General features: G+C 56.1%; 1 protein-coding gene across 3 annotated transcripts; it reads right to left on the bottom strand.

The window, feature by feature from the left end:
• Positions 1 to 3048: 3048 nt before the first annotated feature.
• On the bottom strand, positions 3049 to 16156 carry PDE4C (phosphodiesterase 4C). 3 transcript variants are annotated; one of them, XM_081815522.1, is made up of 16 exons: positions 15714 to 15849; positions 12410 to 12601; positions 11976 to 12087; positions 11848 to 11884; positions 11684 to 11757; positions 11341 to 11393; positions 10874 to 10986; positions 10700 to 10793; positions 9990 to 10153; positions 9692 to 9790; positions 9130 to 9294; positions 8944 to 9043; positions 8157 to 8311; positions 6325 to 6447; positions 5882 to 6064; positions 3049 to 5374 (listed from the first exon to the last, which is right to left on the bottom strand). In XM_081815522.1, the coding sequence occupies exons 2-16, from the start codon at positions 12585 to 12587 to the stop codon at positions 4985 to 4987; spliced, it is 2040 nt and encodes a 679-aa protein (XP_081671648.1). In that variant the 5' UTR covers positions 12588 to 12601; positions 15714 to 15849; the 3' UTR covers positions 3049 to 4984. The 3 variants fall into 3 exon arrangements, with proteins under 3 accessions (XP_081671648.1, XP_030872967.2, XP_081671646.1); XM_031017107.2 differs by lacking the exon at positions 11976 to 12087 and having other exon boundaries at positions 15714 to 16156; XM_081815520.1 differs by lacking the exons at positions 11976 to 12087; positions 15714 to 15849 and adding an exon at positions 14733 to 15687.
• Between the last annotated feature and the right edge of the window lie 582 nt (positions 16157 to 16738).

The raw sequence follows: 16738 nt of genomic DNA on the forward strand, positions 1-16738 counted from the left end.
AAAAGAAGAAAAATAGGGATCAAGAGAACTAATTTCTCGAAAAGAAAGAAGGGGCTAATCGACACAAGAACCCCTCCTCTCCCTAAGTCCCACCTTCCGGAGGAAAATTCGAAGATAATGCTGAAGTGGGGCAGAGAAATGGCTTACCTCCTAAATCCCCCCAAACCTGCAGGAAACAACAACAATGCGAAGCAGGGAGAGTCTTAGCGAGGTTCAAAGACCTCGCTTGGGGCTTGGGAGACCGGCAGTCGGTGGCGCCCCAAACAGTAAAGATGGGGCTGGGAGATGCTTAATCCGACCCTGATTCCTGACTTAAATGACAGGCGACCCATTCCCTCCATCCTGGGGAAACAAGACTCGGTGGAGACTTTGGGGGCGGAGATGCTCAGTCGTTTACTTCCCCAAATCTTGAGGGGAAAATATCAGAATGGCGGAAGGGGGTTGGAGAATGAGACCCTATCTTTGGATCCCTGCCCCTCAACTCCGGTCCCCAGAGAATCCTGATCTCCTTGCTTCCTCCCCAGGCGCGGGGCGGGGGTGTGTGTGGGGGGTGGTGTTCGTCCTGTTTATAAAAAGCTCGCCAGCTGCGGAGGCGCCTAGAGACCAGAATAACTTAGCGTCTCGAGCCCGCCCTCCGCCGCCCACCTCGCCGCCCCCTGGAAGTGCGGACGTCCCTCGCTTTCCGCAAGCGTTTGGGAAATCTATTTTGATTAAGGGTGACATTTTTGTCCCTCTCCTCCACTCAGGACTATAAAAGTATTACGAACCTACTGCGGAGAATTGGAAAATTGAGAAAAACATAAAAAATAAATAAAAATAAATTCACCCCCAATCTCCCCCTACGGGGAGACCGGCAGTCGGTGGTGCCCCAAACACGGCTGGCCCAGGACCCGGCCCGCGCACCCCGGTGGAGGTGAGGACGTGTAAGGCTCCTCAGCTTCCTCACTTCCCAAACGCATGCTTCGCGCTTTGTACGTGGGTAGCACTCAGAAATACCTGTTTTGGGGGCACCTGGGTGGCTCAGTCAGTTAAGCGCCTGCTTTCAGCTTGGGTCATGGTCCCAGGGTCCCGGGATCGAGCCCCGCATCAGGCTCCCTGCTCGGCAGGAACCCTGCTTCTCCCTCTCCCACTCCCCCTGCTTGTGTTCCCTCTCTTGCTGTGTCTCTCTCTGTCAAATAAATAAATAAAATATTAAAAAAAAATAACCTGTTTTGGGGGCACCTGGGTGGCTCAGTTGGTTAAGCGACTGCCTTGGGCTCGGGACATGATCCCAGGATCCTGGGATTGAGCCCCGCATCAGGCTCCCTGCTCAGCGGGAAGCCTGCTTCTCCCTCTGCCACTCCCCCTGCTTGTGTTCTCTCTCTCGCTGTGTCTCTCTCTGTCAAATAAATAAATAAAATCTTAAAAAAAAAGAAAGAAAGAAATACCTGTTTTGTTCTCCCCCACCACCAAGGGGAAAAGGCCTACAACAATGCGCATCAGCTGCTGCACAGAGGGATTTGTATTTTAAAGTAAAAATAATGCAAGGCCTTTATTGTTCAGAATCAGCATTCCACTCCAGAATTAGGGATGGTTGGATGAGGAACTGCTGCGCAGCGCGGAACACCAGAGCTGATGAGGGAAAAGCCTTAAACCCTTCCAAGTCCCACCCCACTCAGAGTAAAGTCCAGACTCCACCTCACAGCCCCAGGCCCCCTAGCCACTCACTTCCCACCAGCTACCTCCCCATCTCATCTTTCTCCTCCAATTAGATGCTCCCTTTGGTTCAGGTGCAATCCTCCCTCAGGGACTTTGCACCTGCTCTTCCCTCTGCTTGGAGCACTGTTCCCCAACCTCCTTCTAAACCTGGCTCACTCATCCCCTTCAGATCTCTGATGGACACCCACCTCCTTTCAGAGGTTCCAATTTCATGTCACCTCCCTATTGCATCACCATATTTCTCCTTCCTGACACACCCCCTATCAGAAATAATTATTTGAGGAGCGCCTGGGTGGCTCAATCAGTTAAGTGTCCCACTCGATCTCAGCTCAAGTCTTGATCTCAGGGTCATGAGTTCAAGCCTCTCATTGGCCTCCATGTTGGATGTGGAGCCTACTTAAAAAAAAAGAAAGAAAGAAAAAGAAGAAAGAAAGGAAGGAAGGAAGGAAGAAAAAGAAAGAAAGAAAGAGAAAGAAAGAAAAAGAAAAGAAAGAAAAAGAAAAGGAAGAAAGAAAGAAAAGAAAGAAAGAATTATTTGACTTATTTATCCATTAGCCATCTGAGAGCTCTGAGAGACAGGGACTGGTGTCCCCAGCACCTAGACCTGTGGACATAGTAAGTGCCCTGTGATGGCATGATATATATGAATGAATGATCAGAGAGAGGGTGACTTTGTCCCGGGAGGTTAGGGCAGATCTCCCTCAAGAAGTGACATTGAGCAGGAGCCTGAAGGAGAAGGAGCTGGCCAGAGGGAGAGGTGAGGGAACAATGCTCCAGAAAGGGGGGACAGCAAGGCAGCTCCATGCCTGGCTCAGGACACACTCTTCTCAAATGCTACCTGTGGCAATTATGTGATCCTCACAAAGAGCCCATTTTACCTATGAAACAATAAAAGCTCAGAGAGGTTAAGAGACTTGAAGTTGTCAATATCCATCTCTAGGGGATACCAAGGATGGTATGGTGGATCTGGCCCAGACCTATGGGGATCAGGGTGTGGAGAGGGTGGTAGACATGAATCAAAGAATCTCCGAGAACTTCCACCAGTGCCAGCCTGGGGGGGGGTGGGGGGCGGGTCTGGGAGGACTTTGCAGGGGAGCAGATGCTGAGCTGAGACCCAACGGGTGAGGATGAGGGTGGAGGAGGAGCAATCCAGGTGGTAGGCACAGTATGTGCAAAGGCCCTGAGGTGGGGCCACATCTTGGGGTATGGAAAGCCAGCATGGGTGGAGTGCAGTCAGTAAGAGGGAGACGGAGAGATGCCTGTGGCCCAGATTGAAGGGGCACATATGTTCTTATAAATCTGTGGAGAAAGAAACAGGGAAATAAGGTGAAATGCTGAAGGCAGATGATCTACAGGGAGGTTATAGCAGAATTTTATTTTCTTTTGTATTTGTTTACATTATTTCCAAATTCTCTACAGTAAGTACATATTACTTATAACTAAAGGGGGAGGGAGAAAAAAATTACAAATAAAAATCCCTAAATCTCTGCCTTTTACTTTTTTTTTAAGCTTTTATTATTTATTTTGAGAGAGAGAGAGCGAATGAACACGGGGAGGCGGGGCAGAGGCAGAGGGAGAGAGAGAATGTCAAGCCAACTCCATACTGAGGATGAGCCCGATGCGGGGCTCTATCCCAGGACCCTGAGATCATGACCTGAACCAAAGTCAAGAGTCCCACGCTTAACCGACTGAGCCACCCAGGCGCCCCTAAATCTTTGCTTTTTAAAAGTCCGGAAGGAAATGCACTAAGTTCATGACCCAGATGAATTTTAATTGTCCTTTTGTGGAATTTGATCATTACTTGTGATGATAATGAATTATCAGTGGAATGGAATTATCAATGGAATTATTCAGGAATGAAGCCAGCTGTTCTTGAAGCGGGGTGGGGGGTGGGGGGTGCTGCTCGATGACTTGGGTCTTGTTATAATTCTCCAGGCACAGAAGGACGGGCGGGTGGGGGAGATACTGAGGCTGCTGGAGGCGGGAACAGAACGTGATACGTAAGCAGAGACGCCTCTTTTGCTTCGGGCAAGGCAGGCCCCTTCAGCGCCAGCCCGACCAGGCCAGGAGCCTGAGAAACAGCGGGAAAGGCAAGGAGAATCCCGGGGTTCACCCCGCCTCCCCTCCGTGCCTCCGTCCGCCAGGGGGCGCCGCTGCCTAACGTCCTGCTCCCAGCTGCAGAGCCTCGAGCAGGCACCACGACCCATTTGCAACTCCGTTTCCCCATCCCTGAGGTGGGCATGGCATTAATTTGGGGTAATAGGGTTTATTTAACCCCAGAGACACGTTCAATGCCCCCACATTTCTAAGATTTTTTGGAAAGGTCACAGACACCACCCTCCAACCACAATTTACCCAAGTACTAAGATCAGGCCATAGAGGAGAAACTGAGGCCCAGAAGGAGCTATGACTTGGAAGAAAGCCTCAGAGGCATCCTTCCCCCTATCGGGAGTCTGGAGGCAGCCTCAGAAACAGACACCTGCCGTCGGGGGAGGGGGAAGAACGCTGTGCTTTGTTGCTGTTCTATAAGAGGGAGAAAGTGGGGGGAGGACCCAGCAGGGAGCCCTGGGGCTAGGGAGAACAGAACCCAGAGACCCCAAGACAGAAACTACAGTGACTTAAAGCCGGAACTGGTGCACAGGCAGCCACAAGCTCAGTCAGTCTTCAGAGACAGTTCCCGACACAGAACCCTGTCTTTCCTGCCCCTTACTGCTCCCCACCGGAGCTCCTGAGCCAGACTCGGGTCTGGACAAAGCTTTGGTGCTAAAAATTCTCCCATTCAAGTTTCCATTCTCTTGCATGGAGCTGCGTGGCAGATGAAGGGGAGGCACCTGAGGGGGGTAGGTCTCCTGGGACTGATTTGCCACCCCCTTGTGCGGGGCTACCCTAGAAGCACACAGCAGGTGTAAGCCTGGCATACAGTAGGTGCCCAATAAATACGTGATCAAGAGTGGAAAGATAAAATGATGGATGTGCCTCCAGAATGACCACTGCAGAAGGTGGACAAGGAGCCTGGCGGACACCCTCTTTCCACACCGGGGGTGGAAGCCCAGGAGGGAGATCCCAAGGGCGCTGGAAGAGGTTGCTCCCAGCCCAGCCCCTCAGAGAGCTCTCTCGGCAAAGCCCGCGGTCAGACTGGACCCCAGCCAAGTGCCTCCAATTTGGCCCCAAGGTCTGCCTATAACTAGAAGCTTGGTTGTCTCCCTCAATGGGGAGGGGGGGGGGAGGCAAGGCAAGGGCCACCTGGGACCTCTTTCTGGAAGGTCCATCCATCTGCCAGGAGCCATTAGGTACCAAAGGGCTCAGCCACCACATTGGCCTCGTGGTCCACACAGGGCTTGCCCCCAGTCCTCTGGTTGTCCAGGAGTAGGGCCCCAGGGTCAGGGCTGGCTTCAGGGGCCAGAAGCTCAGTGTCAGGTGACTCCGAGACCTCCGTGTCCAAAGCTCCTTCCTCCTCCTCCTCCTCTTCTTCCGCCTCCTCCAGAGTCAGCTCAAAGTGGAATCGGTCAGGGCCCCCCTGCTCGGGGCTGGTGAGATCCACAGGACTGCGGGGGATCTTGCTCTGGTACCACTCACGGTTGTCCTCCAGCGTGTCCAGCAGGTCCTGTGCGTCTGGGTGCACCAGATCAGCCCACGTCTCCCACAGCGGGTGCACAATGTAGTCAATGAAACCCACCTGCCGGTTGATATGGGGGGGGGAGCTGTGCAGTGTGAGTCACCATGGAATCTAGACCTAGTCCAGCCTCCAGGCCTTTGCCCAGCTTGTTCCCTCTGTCTGGAATGCCATTTCCCGACTCCTACTCATCCTTCAAAACACTCTTCAAACAACTCCTCCTCTAGGGACTCTCCCCGGCCCCTTCTGGACACCCCCCAACCACTAAATCTTTCCTTCTATCCCAGCCCTGACCCCTGAGGGCTGGATGGATGTGTTCCCCTTCAGGGACCCCCACATCACCCAAAACAGACATTTCCCAACTCCACCAGGGCAGATCCCTCTCCCTGAAGCCCAGAGAGAATGCGTCCCAGGCCTGACGCCACCCAGCCCAGTGCAGACCTCACCCTGAGGCCACTCCCCTTCCCTGGTCAGCTGTGGTCAAGCCAGGACTCCTGGGGTCGGCTCACCCGCTGTTTCCCTTCCCTATCCCCCGTGTCTGCTGGTGGCTCAGCCCAGGGGCCCTCAGACCTGGGACTTCTCCACTGAGGCGGTGTGCTTATCGCACATGGGGCTGATATCCAGGCCTGATTCCCGCTCCTGGTCGCCCTGCTGGAAGAACTCGGCCATGATGCGGTCCGTCCACCGACGGTACAGCTCCAGTGGCTTGGTAGGGTTGCTGAGGTCCGCACAGTGCACCAGGTTCTGCAAGACCTGGAGAGACCACGGCTCAGGAGGGCTCTGGCCAGGCCACTCTCAGGCCTGGTAGCATCCCCAAGAGGCTGGCGCCATGAACACACCCATCTTACGGGGGGGAAGCTGAGGCCGGGGAAAGAATGGCTAAGGCATAGGCGTGGGATTCTAGGTGCCTCTGTTTCTTCAAGTTTGATGCACAGTCGGTGCTTCAGAAATAAAGCGAAATGAGAGCCATGGACACGGCGGCGGGGGGGCCCGGGGCCCTCCCGGCCACACACCTGGATGCGGTCGGAGTAGTTGTCCAACAGCAGGACTCCAAGGCTTGTCACCTTCTTGGTCTCCACCATCGTCTTGAGGTCAGCCAGAAGGTTCATGTGTTTGGACATGTCTGTGGCCAGGACCTGGGGGGCAGACAAGAGAGGATGACAAGTATGAGGACTGCACCTGTCCCATCCCTCACTCCCCACCTTCCAGACACCACACCCACTCTGACCCTAAGTCTCCTGAACCTCAGTTTCCTCATCTGTGAAATGGGGGGCTGTAACAAGATTCACTGCAAACCCAGTTCACAAGGGGGAACTGAGTCAATGGTCCCTTCTCCAAGGTTGTTGGGTTCTTGGGGCGCATCCCACATATGGGACCAGGGCAAAGGGGAGGGAGAGTAAACTGGGGACTGAGGTGAGCTGTGCCTGATGGCAGTGGTGAGGCCCAGCAGAGGGTACGGCCTGTGCAAAGGCCCTGGGGCTGGATGAGCTGAGGAACATAGAGGAAGCAGTTGAGGCTGGAGTGAGTGAGTGCAGTAGTAATGGAGGGTGAGGATTGCAGTGGGTCTCAGGGAAGAGTAGGGGATTTATCCAGAGGGCCATGGGAGCCGCAGGTGGATCTAAAGTCAGGAAGGACCTGCCTTGGCGCTCCCCAACCGTTCCCCTGTGGCCACCACGTGGCCAAAAGGGCTGTTTTCAGCCATTTGGAAGGAAGTTCAGCTCTGAGCACAGCTGTTTAAAAGTCAGCTGGAAAAAAAAAATCAACTTAACTGGACCCATGCAGAGCCAGCCCAGGAGTGATCCACATGTAGCCCATGGGCTTCTTTGAGAATCAGATAAAAATCTCAAAAATTCTCCCCAAACCTCCCATCTGCCTCAGTGATGCACCCACTGGGGGTACCTCTTGCCCAAGGCCCAACTCCACCTCACCAAACTTAATTGTTCTTCACTCAGAGCCTTGGTTTCCTCTGAGCTATCCCCACATGCTGTTCCCTCTGCTGGGAACACTCCTCCCCCACCTCATGGCCCTCCACACCCTGCAGGCCCCACTGACTTCAGTGTTCCCTCCTGGGAAGCCCTCCTCCACCTTGAGTATCCCCCCCCACCCCGGCTCTGTCTTCAGGTCTCTCATTATGGCTCTGCCTATGGGTCCATCTCCCTCACAGACCATGAGTCTTTTTTTTTTTTTAAAGGTTTTATTTATTTATTCATGAGAGACAGAGAGAGAGAGAGAGAAGCAGAGGGAGAAGCAGGCTCCCAGGGAGCCCGATGCGGGACTCGATCCCAGGACCCTGGGATCATGACCTGAGCCGAAGGCAGACGCTTAACCGTCTGAGCCACCCAGGCGCCCGACCATGAGTCTTATAAAGGCCAGAACTCTACCGGTCATTGGCACAGGGAAAGCACACAATAAGTGTCCAATAAATGCTTGTTACATTAATGAATGAGGGGCGCCTGGCTGGCTCAGCTGGTAGAGCATGTGACTCTTGATCTCAGGCCATGAGTTCAAGCCCCATGTTGGGTGTGGAGGCTGCTTAATTAAAATAATAATAATAATAAAATTAATAAATTGAGGCACAAGACCCCAAAACTTAATGTTGTGTTCCGATCTGAAAAATATCAAATGGGCAGACTTAGGTTTCAAAAAAATTGTACCTGAAACCCCAGAAACAGTGTGTGAAGTGCAGCCAGGACTTAATTCTGGTGACTCTCGCCCAGGGCTTGGATGGTCATTACCCCATTTTACAGAGGAGGAAGCTCAGGTTCAGAGTAGAGACATGGCCAGGTCCAAATGAACCCTCAGCCAGGCCAAGATCACCCCGTCCCATTCCTAGCTGTGGCCTCACCATGTCGATGACCATCCTGCGCAGACTCAGCCTCTGCTTGGTGCTGAGGTTCTGGAAGATGTCACAGTTCTCTGCCTGCAGCAACTTGAAGCCCACGGCCAGGTGGTGGTTCTCCAGCACAGAGGCATCATTGTACATAAGTGCAAGCTCTGAGTCTGCGGGGGAGGCAGAGAGCCTCAAGACCTGTGCACCTGCCCACTCCACCCAAAGGCAGGTTTCGCAAGCCCTCGGCAAACTCCTACTCATCCGTGGAGGCCCCACCTCTAATGCCTTCTACTCCATGAAGCCTTCTAAAATTCTGTCTTTCCCCCTAGCCCTGCCCTGACTGCAGGGCTGGGGCATCTGTGTTCAGCTCTGCCTCTCGAAACAGGGGACTCCTTGAGGCCTTGGCATGGCAGGAGACAGTGCATACTGAGTGCTGCTTGACTGAACAACTGAGTTGTCATCTTATTAGACTCTGGGATCGTTGAGTAAGAAGGCTCCACTCCTGTCCCCAGCTCTCCAAGGATGTATACAGAAGGCACCCAATAATTATTTGACTGAGTTCTTCAGAAACGTCAAAGGACTCTGAGCTTTAAAATCTTTGTGGCCCAGGGCAGTTCTGCCACAGTTGTTATTTTCTCATTTATTGAGCACCTACTGTGTACCTGGAACCGCTCTGAGCACCTAAGGGAGGGATGGTCTCGGCCCTTTCACAAACAGGGAAACTAGGCTCAGAATAGGAGTGGGTGGGCCCGAGATGATCACATGACTGACAGGTGGAGGCAGGGCCCCGCCCCCAACTCACTGGTGTTAATGAGAAACTGGTTGGAGACCCCAGGATGGTCCACATCATGGATGGCGCTTGCAAAGATGGCAGCCAGGATTTCCAGGTCTGTGAAAACGGCCTGAGCAGGCGCGAGGCACGAGAGGTAAGGGGTGGGCTCTCTGCCCCCTGCACCCACCCTGGCTGCCTCTAGCCTTAGGGTAGTACCTCGAGGGCAGGTGTGGCCAGCAGCACATGCGTGGACTGAGCCACATCAGCGGCGTGTAGGCTGTTGTGGTAGGCCACATCGGCATGATAGTGACTCTCCAGCGTCAGAAGGTAGGTGACAAGTGTGTCCGCTGGGATCTGAAATGTCTTGAGCAGGTCCCGTTCCTGGTCCATCACAGGCCTCCAGTCACTACGCCTTCCCTCCTTCTGAACTCCTATCCATGCCTCAAATGCCCCCTCTTCCAGGATGCCCTCCCATCTCTCCCTCTGAATTCCCTTGGTCCCTGTCCTTCCCGTCTGGTCTATCCCTGACCTCACAAGGCTGGGGTTATCTTTGTCCAGTTGTTCCCTCCAAGACTGGGTCTCTTCAGGGCCAGGCTCAGGGCTGAGGCTTGTTGACAATGAATTTTTCAACATGAAAAATCCATCCTTCAATATGCAGCTTAAATTATGCCATTCAGGGGTATCAGGGAGGATTTGAAAATGAGTGTCCCTGGAGGTCTTGGGGTAGGAAGATGTGAAGGAAAGAAACTCCAGTCGCCCTGTGAGGGCAGGTAGGTACCTGAAAGATGCTGAATATGATGGTTGTGAGGGGCCGGTTCCCACTTAGTTCTGCCACCTTGAACACATCAAGCCCCCACTTGTTGGTGTCTTCCAGTTCCTAGAATGTGCAGAACTGGAGCTTAACTCCAGCTCACCTTCCTCAGGCCCTGGACCCTTGACACCCCCCACCAGGCCCCAGGTCCTACAATGAGCCCCACCTACCCAGTATACAAGCGGGCAAACTGAGGCCCAAGATAGAGCATCCAAGCAGAGCCACAATTCAAACTCAAGTCTCAGGATTCCAGTTGGGGACCCACCTTGGCCAGCTGCCCCTCCTGGTCAGTCTGGACCCCAAAGCGTGGGACGGTGGCTGCAGAGAGGCTGGCACTGTGGGGGACCCCACGCAGGCTGCTGATCTGGGACATGGGCCTTGGGGTCTCCATGGGGGTCACCCTGGGCAACTCCATCTCAGTCTGCTGGTCTGTAGACGGAGCAGGGTGGGGCTCAGGGAAACTGATTCAGAACTGCTGGGGTCATCCTGCCTAGCCTCAGGTCCTGGATCTTGCCAAGCCTCAGGACCAACCTATTTCCTTTTTACCTATATCAAAGTAAGCTTGGAGTAAAGTCCCTATCTGGCCTGTAGCTACTACCCTTCTTCTCTGTTCATGGCTGATCTCAGGGACCCTTCTGTTTGACATTGCCCTTGGGTACGTGGGGTTCAGTATTTTTCCCCAAACAGCCAAATGTCCTTTCCATCTCCCAAGCTGGAGACCTAGCTGTCTCCATGTTCACTCCATGTCCCCCTTGGAAAACTTCTACACATGCTTCAGAACTCTAGCTTTAATGTCCTCCTCCTCCTGAAAGTTCCCTCTGTTCTTCCCTGTGGTCCATCTCTGACCCCTGGGGTTGGAGGTGTCCATGTCTGACTCTGTCTTCCCCAGATCGAGGTCTATAATACAAGACTTTCTTTTTCTTCCTTCTTTCTACCTCTAAGATGTTGCCCAAGCAGTGACCCACCACAGCTCACCCAGGAATGTTTGCGAGATGTACTCGGACACCTGGTTCCCAGAGCGGCTGGTTTCGGACAGGTGAGTTAACTCCCGGTTCAGCATCCGCTTGAACTGCAGGGGAAGGTGAGGGCAGTGATGATGGGGGCACTGTGGGCAGAAGCAAATGATCTCGGCTATCTGGTCCTCCTCACCTTGTTGGAGGCCATTTCCCCCACTGAGTGCCGTGTCTGCAGTGTCTCCAGCTGATCCAGACACCAGTCCAGCTCGTCCAGTGTCTCCAAAGCCAGCTTCTGCCCAGTGTCCTCTGGGGGCCAAGCTGGTCAGGGGCTGCCTCAACCCCCCTGGGGGACCCTGCGCCCCTCATGCCTCTATCTCTGCATCTGGACCCTGGAGCCCTTCCCAATAAGGTCATTAAGGACCCCAGGATCTGAGTGATAGATCTGTTCCTAAGTAGCTGTGTGACCATGAGCAGGTCTCTGCCCTCCCTGGGCCTCGGCCTCTCCATCTGTAATATGGGCGTGGAAGACTCCATCCCCAAGGGTGTTTTGGGGATTACAATTAGCAAAGCCTAAGGACTCATGGGCGGAGTATGTCACCATGGAGAGGAAGTTCACAGCTGTCCAGCAGTGGGAGGAGGGAGGAGGAGCAGGCACGTTACCTGTAGGTGGAGGGGGCTGACTGCCAATTAGGGGGTTCTCGACTGATGCCTGCCTGCGGTAGGGATGGCCTCCGTCACTCATACAGCCCTGCCTTCAAGTCTCCCAGGCCCCGCTCCCACCCAGCATACCCCACCCCTTCCCGGCGAGGTGCGGGCGGTATTCTTTCGGGTCGGGCCCTGCCTCAGCCTGGCCCACCTTGTCTTCAGGCCCCGCCCCTCCAGGCCTGGTCCCGCCCCCTCCGCCAGCCCAGCCTGTCTCTCCCGCAGGCCCCGCCCCGATGCCTGCGCTTGTCGGCCCCACCTCGCTCCGCCAGGCCCCGCCCCCGCCCCGCCCTCTGCGTACTTGGCTGCCCCGCGTCGTTGCAGGTGGGCAAGGGCTGCGACGTTGCTCCGAACTGTCCTCAGACTGGCTAGGACCTGTCGGAAGGGGCGTGATCAGCGTTGGAAAGCAGGGGTCGGATCTGCCTGCTTGGCTCACGGGAGGAGGGGCAAAGTGTGGGCACCCACCTGGGCAAAGGGCGTCACAATCATGTCTTCTCCGTGTCTGCGGGGAGATGGGACATCAGGAAGGGCGGCCAGGAGAAGACCTCACGCTGGTTCCCATCTTGCAGCTTTTATCCATACTATGTCCTCACCTGAGCGCGTCCTCCCCTCGTGACTCCTCCTTTGGGTGTCCTTTTGCTCCCCGAGCTCCCCTCACCTGTCTCTTCCCCATCTCACAAATAGGGAACGAGGGGCGGCAGAGATCTTAATAGAGGCAGGGTGGAAATTATTGTATTTCTTTTTTCATTATGGCTACCAGGAATCTCAAATCGAGGTGTTTGTTCTGTTGCTGCTAATTGGACTTAATGTCTCCGGATTGTCACCCAACCCCAGCCTCAGTTCAAGCACAGAGAGTTACCGGGTATCATTCTCCGCATGCTCAACCGCATAAGTGAGCTGTCTGGAAAACACCTACTTAAACCTCAAAGCCCAGTTCAAATGACCACTTGAAGGAGGTGTGCTGAATGGAGGAATTAAGAAAGGAGGGAAGAACAGGGAGGTGTCATCCCACCAGCCTTGGACTCACAGATCGCTAGCCACAGAGGAGTTCCGGGACATGGCCTTGGGGGAGAGTTCGTAGTCACTGTCGGAGCGGTACAGGAAGGACTCTCGCCTCTGGCTGTGCTGAGCAGGGGCCTGGCTGACCTGACCAAGGCCAGGCCCAGCCTGAGGGTCCAGGGTGCTTCTCCCACATGAGAATCCATTTTCCAGGTCAAAGCTGAAGGCAGATTAGGCTTGGTCAGAGCCTCGGGTCCCAGCATGTGGATGCCTGGCTGTGGCCCACATCCTCCCTGGGGCTTCGATGGGTTGGACAGAAGTAGCCTCCAGTTTGTCCACCTGCCCCACAGTCGCACCCCTACCCAGGGGACCTGTGCTCCTCATTCTTCTGTCTCCACATCTGTACCCCAGAGCCCTTCCCACTGGGACCAATCTGGACCCCGGGACATGAGTTTCAGATCTGTCCCCATGTGGTTGTGTGACCATGGGTAGGTTTTGGCCTTTCTTTGGACATCAACCCACCTGGTCTCTAATATGGGCATGGTATATACTCCTTCCCCGATGGCGCTTTTAGGGAGTAACCACAGAGCACGAGCGGACTGCCGCTGTGTACCCGTACTAAGCAGTAAACTAAGGTCTATGTCGCATGATAAATTAATCGGGACAGCAAACAACTTCCTGGGCTTTCCTTTCTAGAGGGAGCCTGGGTCCAGCTTGGATCTGACATGCTCCAAGGCTCCCCCAGCCAGCTTTGTCCTCGTTCCGATCACCTGTCCTCACCCCCAGCTCCCAGGCCCCAGGCTCATTCCATATGGCCCTGCCCCAACCTTGTCGACCATGCCCCCAGCTCACTTGCCCGTGTCCTAAGTTTCCCCACTCCTCCGCAGCACCATCCTCTCCCCAGTGCCCCTTGTTGCAATAATCCCCAACACCCCCTCCCAGCTCTCAGCCCTGTGTCTCTGTCAGGCCACACCCGGACTGGGTAAGGGGGACTACACCCCTATCCTTTGGGATTACAGATCAGAGAAAAAGTGGGAGGGGCCGGGGGGAAATAGAAGTTCAGGAGAGGAGTTAGTAGGAGAGAGAGGGGCTGCCTGTGTGGGGGTCATGGGCTTTTGAGAAGGGAGAAGGGGATAGGCAGGAGAGGCGAAGCCAGGAAGACACCGGGGACCTCCCAAGACACAGGGCTCCTGGCCAAGGGCCAGTGTCCACCTGGTCCCCTGCCAAGTGACCCCATCCCAGTCCACCCGGCGGGATCAGCATCTGCCAGAAGACTCTGAGCGGGGGATTCGGCTCAGACCGCAGTGGGGGTGGGGGATTCGACGGGATTCTGTCCAGTTCGGCTGGATTCGGTCCGGCTCCGTCACGTATAGCCACGTTTGACCCGATTTGGGTCTGATCACACATGTTTGGGCCTGCTCCAGATAGGTTCTGGACCAGATAGGGCCTCGGTGGGTTGGGCAGAAGTAGCCTCCAGTTTGTCCACCTGCCCCACAGTCGGCACCCCTACCCAGGGATCCTGTGCCCCTCATTCCTCCATCTCCACATCTGCACCGCAGAGCCCTTCCCACTGGAACCAATCTGGCCCCGGGACTTGAGTCGCGCGAATTCGGTAAGATTCGGCTACGTCCGACCCCGCTCAGGCAGGTTCGGAGGCATACGGGCACGTTCGCCTAAATCCGGCTGCGCTAGGTTTACGAACAAGCCCGGGTGGCCCTCGGCCCGAGTCGCGCACTTTCGGCCTAGTCCGGCCTCACTCGGGTATGTTCGGACGTAGTCGGCTATGTCCGGCGGCTCTCGGCCTTTCCGAATTCGGCGCTTCCAAGAGAATCCCCAGACAGCTGGGGCTTCCGAGCCCCCGCTTCGTGACGTCACCCTGGGGGGCGGGTGCCTCTTAACCCTATCCTGCCCAGGCCGGGGGCTCGGAGGCTAGCAAAGAGACACTCAGGAGGGCCAGCGGCGGCGGATACCCAAACCTGCCCTCGGAAGGGGAGCCTTGGGAGTGGCTACCCCCTACCCCTCCCTTGCCTCTCCCCCAAGTTTCTGGAAGAGCAAACCCATGGATCAATAGGGAAACTGAGGCCAGGAGAGGCAACAGGGTGCTGGATTAGAATCCAAGTAATGGGTGCGGAGGGTTAAGGGCTGGGCGGGGATTTTCGCGCCGCGAGAAAAGCTGTTTTTCTTTCTGCTCTAAACTTAGCCGGGAGCGGTGGGGTCAGACCGTGGTTCCATGACGCGGGCGGCTCGGGGCGAGGTCGCCTGGACTGTGGGAACCGTGCGTCTGTCCATCGGTTGGATAGATAAACTGAGGCAAGGGGGCCTCAGAGGGACCCACCCTCCTCCAGCCTCACCTTCTGGGACCGAGGGCTCTCCCTCGACGCCCCTGAGCTCTCTCCGGAACCCTCCGCAGGGACCCCTCTTCGCAGGCGTCTAGTGCGCTGGTGGCGCTCTCCGGGACCTGGGACACCCCACCCCTCCCGGACTGAAAGGGCGCCATCAAGGACCACGGTCACGACTGCCTCCACCCAGCCAGCTGTCACTGGCCGTGTGACCTTGGTGAAGGGACCTTCAGTCCCTGAGCCGGCAGGTGCCAAATTATCAAGTGAGTGCTAATGTGGCACGAATCCAGAGCAAGGTGCCAGACACAGTCGGCGCCCACAAGCCCCACCTCCGACCCCAGCCTCGCCCCCGCGCCCCACGAGGTCACAGCTTCCTGAAGGGGTCGGGATTAGAACCCAGAACGGTGGATGGAGTCTTCCTAGGACGCAACCGAGTGCGGCTGCGAGGAACCTGCGCTCAGCGCAGATCCGCTTTCTGCGTGGGACACGCAACTCGCCCTCTTACACTGCGAACACCCTGCTTCGAAGGCCCCCCGTCAAATCAGGTCTTCCCCTGTAGACACCGAAGGCTTGGTGTTTGGCCCCCGGGCCATCTCGGTGTTGGCTCCGGGACTGACTGGGGAGCGAGAACAAGGGGAGGAGTCATTCCTCCTCCCCTCCCTCGCAGGGCGTTCAGCAGGCTAGGGTCAGGAGGAGACGTGAGCCTCAGCCCGTCCTGCTCTGGGCCACACAGCTGGAAAGGGACAGACGCTGGTCCCTCGGGCCTTTGTACAGGCAGCGGGTGGAGGGAGAGACAGAGATAGAGAAAGACAGAGTCTCCAAGTACAAGAGAGGGAGATAGGGCAGGGGGAGAGAGATATCGAGAAAGAGAGGGAGGCGCAGAGCGTCCCTACCCTGATTCCCGACCCGGCTCCAGCTGTCCCTGACTTTGCCCTTCCCACCTCCAGCCTAGCTGTTCTGGTGACCCCCGCCAGGCCCTCCGTCTCGCCTCACCACAGCGGATGGGCCACAGTGAAGCGCCGCTGCAGGCGGATGCTCTGGTTCACCAGGAGTTTCCTGAAGAGCCCGGGGGAGCCGCGCGGGGAGCCCCGAGGGGAGCTGGACCCGGGGGCCGGGGCGGGCGCGGGGGGTCCCTGCATCGCCAAGATCGCGTGGAGGCTGAACCCAGCGCAGGCTGCGCGGGACCTTTTCTGGACAGCCGCGGGGGCGGGGCCCGGCGGGGAGGGGGCAGAGGGCGCACCGACTCCGCCTCGCCGCTGGACCTCTCCATGATGCCCCTACCGGGACAAATGGGGAAACTGAGGCACTGAGCTGGCCGCAACTCTCTGCTCCCTCCCTTTGGGAGTGGCCCCCGTGGGTCCCAGAACCCGGATCTTAGCCACATCCCTCTGTCAACACGACCACAATTAGGGCAGCTTGTTGGGTTGACAACTTGGCTGAAGAGTGAAATGCGGAAGTCAGAAAGGGAAGTGTCCTCCATTGTGAGAGGGTCACCGAGGCACGGAGTTTGCCAAGGGGCTGCTCAGATCCCGTGCAGTGTTTCCAATACCCCTCTGCCCATTTTCTATATGGAGAATATGAGGCCTGAAGCCACCAAGGGCTGCCCCAAAACTACAAACCCTTAACCCTTTACCAGGTGGGGAAACTGAGGCTTGGAAAGAGGTAGTAACAGGCACATGGCTTTGCTGCAGGACAGCGGGTTCGAACCCAGCTCCCCTTCTCCCAGTCTCCCTCCACAAGTCCCCACATGACCCCCACCCGCTCTGACATTCCCCAGGCCCCGTCTCTGGATCCTTTCCCCTCTCTTGCTGTCTCTACTGGACAAACATCCGCACTCCACTCCCACCAGATCTTCCGTCTGTGAAGCATCAGCTGCCTCTCCCCTGCCCCAGGAAGGACCCCAGGGGGCCTGGAATGTGAGATTCGGGGGGCTTTCAGGGATCTGTACCACGTGCTCTATCCTCTGAATGCTGGCATTGGGGTGGCCCTGCCCCGTTCCACAGAAAAGGAAACCAAGT

The sequence above is a fragment of the Leptonychotes weddellii genome, chromosome 1, assembly GCF_054177405.1.
Source record: "Leptonychotes weddellii isolate Sample4059 chromosome 1, ASM5417740v2, whole genome shotgun sequence".
Lineage (NCBI taxonomy): Eukaryota > Metazoa > Chordata > Mammalia > Carnivora > Phocidae > Leptonychotes > Leptonychotes weddellii.

Excerpts from the sequence above, each read along its gene's own strand:
- PDE4C (XM_031017107.2), bottom strand. The coding sequence starts at position 15,859 with ATGCAGGGACCCCCCGCGCCCGCCCCGGCCCCCGGGTCCAGCTCCCCT. Across the intron at positions 12,602-15,713 it reads ACTGTGGCCCATCCGCTGTG|CTTTGACCTGGAAAATGGAT; the intron begins GTGAGGCGAGAC and ends ATCTGCCTTCAG. Across the intron at positions 9,044-9,129 it reads TGGCCACACCTGCCCTCGAG|GCCGTTTTCACAGACCTGGA; the intron begins GTACTACCCTAA and ends GCGCCTGCTCAG.